General features: G+C 51.9%; 1 protein-coding gene across 1 annotated transcript in view; it reads right to left on the bottom strand.

Moving 5' to 3' along the window:
* Positions 1–2,337: 2,337 nt before the first annotated feature.
* The window catches only part of IGFN1 (immunoglobulin like and fibronectin type III domain containing 1), a 31,336-nt gene continuing 27,246 nt past the window's right edge, over positions 2,338–6,427 (bottom strand). The window contains exons 17-20 of the mRNA XM_077156793.1: positions 5,885–5,973; positions 4,997–5,189; positions 3,658–4,275; positions 2,338–2,804 (exon numbers count right to left, since the gene is read on the bottom strand). Coding sequence (XP_077012908.1) covers positions 2,338–2,804; positions 3,658–4,275; positions 4,997–5,189; positions 5,885–5,973 — 1,367 coding nt within the window. The remainder of the gene's footprint in view (positions 2,805–3,657; positions 4,276–4,996; positions 5,190–5,884; positions 5,974–6,427) is intronic.

Here is a 6,427-nt window from a genome sequence, read left to right as displayed (position 1 = left end):
GTTTTTGATATCCATCCTCAATCCCTGTCCTGTGATTCATGCTCCTTCCTTCTTGGGTCTGACCTGTAATCTGAGGGCAGTGGGACGTAGGGTAAAGCAGAAGCCAGGTCTGAGTGGAGGGAGTGAACAGTAGGCTGTGTTTTGGCTCATTAGATGACCAGGTGGGCCTCTGAGCTAATGCCCTGGAAGAGGAGGGGGCTCAGCCTGCTCCAACTGTCCTTCCTTTTGGCCTCTTGGAAGTCCCCAGTATTGCCTGAGACCTGCATGCCCTGGAGGGTGAGAGCTAATGGGTGGTGGTGTGGGGTTGGAGGGCAGGTTACATAGAAGCTCTTCCCAGGGAAAGGAGGCATCCCACCTGGGATGGGGGGGCTCTGGAACATGAGGAGGGGTCCCTGGGGGCCTTGAGGATCTCTCTCCTACCCCACATTGCAGAACCTGGAGAAGAATTTTCCTGAACTGAAACCTTTTTTTGGCCCTGGGATATGACAGACACACGGGGGTCCTGGCCTGCCCTGAGCCTGTGTCCCCCCCACCCCAACCCCAACACCCATCAAGGCCTCTAACACAACAGAATTTCTGCCAAACAGAGCAGTGTGGGAGACACCAGCCAGGAGAGGGGGGCCTCTCTTCCGGCAGCACTTCCAGCCTTTCTTGATTTTCCTGTCCTTGCTATTGGCTGTGCAGGCCTGGGCTGTAGAGGAGCCCAGTTGACTCAAGTCCTCCCTTTGAGCCTGCTAGAAAGGCTTTACATTGGGAATCTTTCCTCCAACATATCAACCCCAAGTTAATGTGCAGATGATTTGCCTGTTTTAATGAAGAAAAATACAGAAAGCACTCCCCCCTCCCCCCAATTGCACACCTTGGTGGCCTGGTCCTCGTCCAGGCCATGTGACCTCCCTTCCTCTCCCCTCCCCATGTCACAGCAGGTCCAGCTGTTCCCTGCCCCCCTCCAAGGGACCCAGACTAGGAAATCAAGGAGTTGGCCTATATGCTGCAGACAGGGTCTCAGTGGATCTTCTGAACTAGAGAAGACAGAAACCCAAATAGTGAGGGTGGGGGAGGGTCAGTGTTACACCTTCTGGTGACTTAGTTTGGAGCCAGGAGGCTGAATGTCCACTCCATCTCCTTTCATTTCTTTTTCTTCCCTAAGGACTCCATGTCCTCCTGGCAGATTCTCCCCAGGAGCCATCTCACGTCCATCTCTGTGGGGTCTTGGGCACTGGCTTCCAGTCGCTTGGAGTTTGCTCCCCAGGCCAGTGTTGGTGTCAAGAGTAAATCTTCCGGGGGGTTCTGTCATCCATCCCCAGCTGTGGGGCCAGGCGGGGCCATCCTGGGGTGAGGTGGGGCTAGGAGCTGGATTCTGCAAACATAGAGCACCGGGATATGCCAGCTGGTGGGAAAGGGGCAATGGCGCCTCCCACACCAGGTAAGTGGAGGCAGCAGTGCAGCCTGGGGGTTAGGTCTGTGCTTGGGTTTAAATCCACAGCCCCCAAGTCTTTCCCTGGCCCCTTTGGTAACGATGGCTACCTCCAACCACCAGATTCTTTCCAGGACCAAGCCTGCGCACAAGCTGGGGTACTCTGAAATTGAGGAACTGTAACCCATACCAAACTGTGAAATCTGTTCTACAACTAATTGTTGCGCTGTGCTTTGAAATTTATTCCTTTTTTGTATATATGTTATTTTTCACAAAAAAAAGAAAAAAAACAAGTCGATTGTGATGGTAAATGCACAGCTATCTGATGATATTGTGAACCAGTGATTGTACACTTTGGATGATTACATTGTATGTGAATATATAATATACATCAATAAAAAACTAAAGCTGGAGTACTCTGAGAATGGCTTCTTAAATGCCATGGCTTAGATGCCCCAGAGAGAAGAGATGGTCTGGTCTCCAGCTAAGGGACAGTTTTTGCACAAATGCCCTTTCTGAAAAATTAGATATGTTCCTGGAGTTACTTTTTACCTTTTTTTTTTGCTACTCAAAATGTAAAATGTTTAAAGAACTATAGGGGAAATACTACATTCTTATTAACATATAAGAACAATAATATAATAATATGTTAATAATAGTCTCATTGGAGACCACCAATGAGAGAAGCAGCACAGCTTTTTAGGCTCTAAAGTTCCTCATCTGGTCTTATTTAGGAAAGAGCAACACAGAAGTAAACCTCTTAACGACTCATTTTGAAACGTGTTGCCAGGCCAAACTGGGGAGCCCAGGTGGGCAGCAGCGGCCCCTACCTCCAAGGATTACCTATAGCTGACCTAGTCCAACGCCCTCATTCTACAAATGGGCAAAGCAAGGCCTCAGGGGGCCCAGCGAGGGCAGGGTCAAATAACCACAGGTTCGTGTAGAGCCAGGCCAGGACTTCTGCTGCGGCCCAGGGCCTTGGAGTGGGGACAGGCCGCCTGAAGGGCTCCCTGAAGGCAGGGAGGTGGCCGCTCCTCTCCCTCGCTGCCCCCGCCATTACCTATGACGATGAGGGTGGCGGTGCTGACGGTCCGGCCCAGTCTGTTCTCCGCCACGGCCTTGTACTCGCCGCGGTCCTGCGGGGAGACGCTGGGGATGATGAGCGAGCACACGCCCAGCACGTCGGTGCTGTAGATCGCGGGGTTTCCTTCCAGGCTCCGGCCGTCCTTGAACCAGGTGAGGCGAGGCCGGGGCGAGCCCCGCACGGCGCAGCTCATGCAGCACTCGCAGCCCTGCGGCAGCAGGTGGCTCCGCAGGCCCACCAGGAAGCGGGGCTTTTGGCTCAGGTCGGGCTCCCGGTAGCTCGGAGCCTGCACTGTAAACCTGGCTGCGGGGCAGAGCGGGGGTGAGAAGCGGGTGAGAAAACGAGGGATACCTGGCCTAAGAAGGGTGGAAGGAGCAAGTCCCGGGTGCTACTTAGGCGTTTCCTGGGGAAGGTGGTAACCTGGTCATCCTGCTACACCTTAGCTGCAAATCTGGCTTCCAAGACTTGATTCACTTTTTATCCTTTCCTTAAAATATATATATATTTTTAACCACAAGCTAATGCATTCACTGCGGACAAATTAGAACATAAAGTAAGGCAAATGAGAAAAAAGAGAAGGCAAAATGAAGTTGCTATGGCTGAGAGACTTAAGATGGAGTTGGAGGCCATTCAGGAAGTTACTCTAATGTACGGCTCAGCCAGAAAGCACAAACTGCTAAGGTACGCGGGACCAAAGCCCTGACGTGTCTGAGGACGTCTGGATGCCATGAAACAACTACAAGACAAAGAAATCAGTACAGTGTCTAACTTGAAAAGCCCCAAATACCCACCAATCATAATTATTTACAAAAATGTATGTAATCTTTTTCTTTAAAAACCCTTGTTTGGAAGCCCCAAGACAGGACACAGTTTGGGTTGTTACCTGAATCTGTGCTCCCCGACTTGCAATTCTAACACCCCAAATAAATGCTTTTGCTCCCTTGCACCTCAGTCTGTAATTTCTCAGTGGACAGTATAAACCAACCATAATCTCTCTCTCCATAGAGAGATGTCATTTTGGTGTGGAACCTTCCAGACATATTTATATTTTATAGAAATCGGTCACAATTATAACCACTTTTTCTGGTGTCTTTTCTAAGGGCCACATCTACTCAACTGTAAAATATATTTAAACTTCTATTTACCTATTGCTTACCACACTGTCTTTGAGAATTCACCCAAATGTATCCTAGATAGCCAGACACCCGTGGCCCCTCCTGCTGTCCCCACGGAGCTAGGACTCGCCCCGAGTGAGGGACACAAAGGACATCAGTGTAAGTGGGCACTGGACAGGAGATAAGGGGCGTAACAACTCCTGGCTGCTGGCTGGATTCGCAGTCCACCTCTGTCACCGCTGCCCGGGAGACCCCAGCCAACACACCCCTGCGCAGCAGCGCTGAGGGCAGGCCGCACAGCCCCCAGCCCTGGCTGCCCTTCTCTTCCCAGAGGCCCGTGAGGCAGGAGGGCCATTTACCTCGCTGCCGGGGGATGCACCAGGGCTGGCTGGTGTCCGAGGGCTCGCTGCTGCCCAGCTCGTTCTTGGCCACCACGCGGAAGTGGTACTCGTGGCCGGGGAGGACACCCAGGAGGGTGAAGCGGTTGGTGTGGATGCGGTCCGCTGCCTCCCGCCAGGAGCCGTGCGCCGAGGAGCGCGTCAGCACCGCGTAGTGCAGCGGGCCGCCCTGGGCCTCGTCTGGAGAAGGCTCCCACTCGGCAGTCACCGTCCCGGGCACGTTCTCCTGCAGGTGGATGCGCCCCGGCGACTGCGGGCTCGCTGCGGGAGAGGAGCATAGAGAGCCCCGCGTTGGGAGAACGCAAGCGGGAGCCTGGAACCGCCCATGGGCTTCTTCAGGGACCCTCCCCGAACAAGGGTCCTCAGGAAATGCAGTTCTGCCATACTGGTAGGTGGAGCCAGAGATAGCTCCTCCAGGGATCTGCAGTTACCTCTAGGGGAGAGAGAACTCTCCAAAAATAATATTAATTCACTTCAGTTTTGTTTTGTTTTTTTAAGTAAAATGCATAGGATATGGAGCATTGTTTTTGAAGAGGTAGAGGCTTTCACAAAACCAGATGATAGAGAGCCCATTGTCAGTCTGTTTAATCATTTCTGAGTATCTAGAAACTTCTTGGAGGAGGCTGTGTGGGAGTCACAGAAGAACCAACCAGGACCACAGACAACCTCCCACCGGGCGTTTGGAGTGATGTAAGGTGGTGATGGCCTTTGCTCATTGACTTAAGTTAGACAATAACTGAGGTCAAGTGAGGGACCACGGCTTAATTAACAGCTGCTTTGTTCCTGAGGCAGAAGAACAATGAAACCCCTCAGGGACTCTCCCTCCTTTCCTTCTTTCTTCCTTCACACCCAGGAAAGGTTGCTGGTCCCAAGGCTTGCTTGGTGGTGCAGCCGAAGCCCATGGCCAAACCAGATTTGAACCTCCGTGCTTTTGGTGATTGGCCAAGCCAGTGTCCAGAGCCCTACCCCAGGCCTGTCTCACCTGCCACCTTAACGAAGAAGTTGTAGGTAGCCTCCTTTCCCTGCAGGTTCCTCAGGGTCACAGTGTAGAGGCCACTGTCAGAGCGACTAGCTGAAGGAATCAGAAGCTGGGTGAGGCCATCCTTGGTGGTGGTCACACTTCTCAGCAAGGGGAAGCCATCCTTCATCCAGGTCACCTCAGGCTTGAGGGCAGCCTGGGAAAAGAGAGGTGAGCAAGATTGAGGAGGGGGAGTTTCTTGGAACTGATGACATTTAAACTGGGTCTAAGGTAGGGCTGGGGAAAAGAGCATTCTGGGTGGAGATATCAGTCTGATCCTCTGAACAACCCTTTGAGATAAGGTACTATTATTATTATTCCCATCTGACAAATGAGGAAGCTGAGATACAGAGAGGTGAAGTTATTTGTCAAGTCAAATCAGGCTAGTGAGTGATGATGCCAGAAATTTGAACCCAGGCAGTCAGTGCTTTTAACCACCACATCGTACTGATATACTATACAGAGTCACATGCAGCTGGTTGAGAATCATCCTGATTCAAGGTTATTTGCACAAAAAACATTCTGAAGTCAAAAGGGATTACCTATGCTGCACATCTCCTGGATTCCCAGACTAAGGAGAGAGGGAGAAAGGTGGTCACCCTAGATTGGAGGTGCAGAAGCTACCACTAGAGGGATTTGTAGACACCCTGCAATATGGGAGCCCAGGGGCCAGGCTGTGCCTTCAAGGGGGTCCCCCCTCCTCGCTCACATATGGCCTAATTTCCAGCACAAGTCCAGGCCACTGAGGAGGGGCAGGAAATGAACAGGAAATGAAGGAGCACCTCAGGGCTGGGGGCTTGCTCTCGTGGCCTTTCTGGGCTTCCCTCGCCACATCCCACTAGGTATACTCACATCAAAGGAGACAGGCACGCGAAGGATGTCCCCAGCCCTGACCATTAGGGGGTCCTTTTTGCTGGAGCCCATGAGGAACTTGGGATAGTCTGGAACAAAGAAGATGGCTCATCACCTCCCTTGTCACCAACAAGGCAGGTCTGGAGAGGGAAGGCTGAGCTGGCTTAGTTGATATGGTGGTCCCCTGGGACTGGGGACTCTGAAGGAACTGGGAAGGCAGTAGAGGAGCAGAATCATCGGGAGAATCATGTTAGCAGAGGAATAGGAGCTGAGAAAGGGAAGCCACCAGGGAGAGACCAGAACAGAGGAAAACAGTGAAGAACTAATCCAACTCCTTGATTTCTACAGGTGAGGGAACCACTCTGAGACAGGAAGTGACTTATGTGATTTACACCGAGCTAGGGGCAGAACAGGATAAGATTTTGGAACTTTGTCCTCTCCATGAAGTGTGATTTTCTCTGTACATGTCCCCCTTGTTGTCACAGTGACAACCAGGGTCAGTTGGGATGGCTTAGAGTCAGCTTGGATCAAAGACAGTTCAGC

The sequence above is a fragment of the Tamandua tetradactyla genome, chromosome 4 (genome assembly GCF_023851605.1).
Source record: "Tamandua tetradactyla isolate mTamTet1 chromosome 4, mTamTet1.pri, whole genome shotgun sequence".
Taxonomy (NCBI): Eukaryota; Metazoa; Chordata; class Mammalia; order Pilosa; family Myrmecophagidae; genus Tamandua; species Tamandua tetradactyla.
Note: the sequence above shows the minus strand (reverse complement) of the source record. Positions and strands in the feature narration are given on the sequence as shown.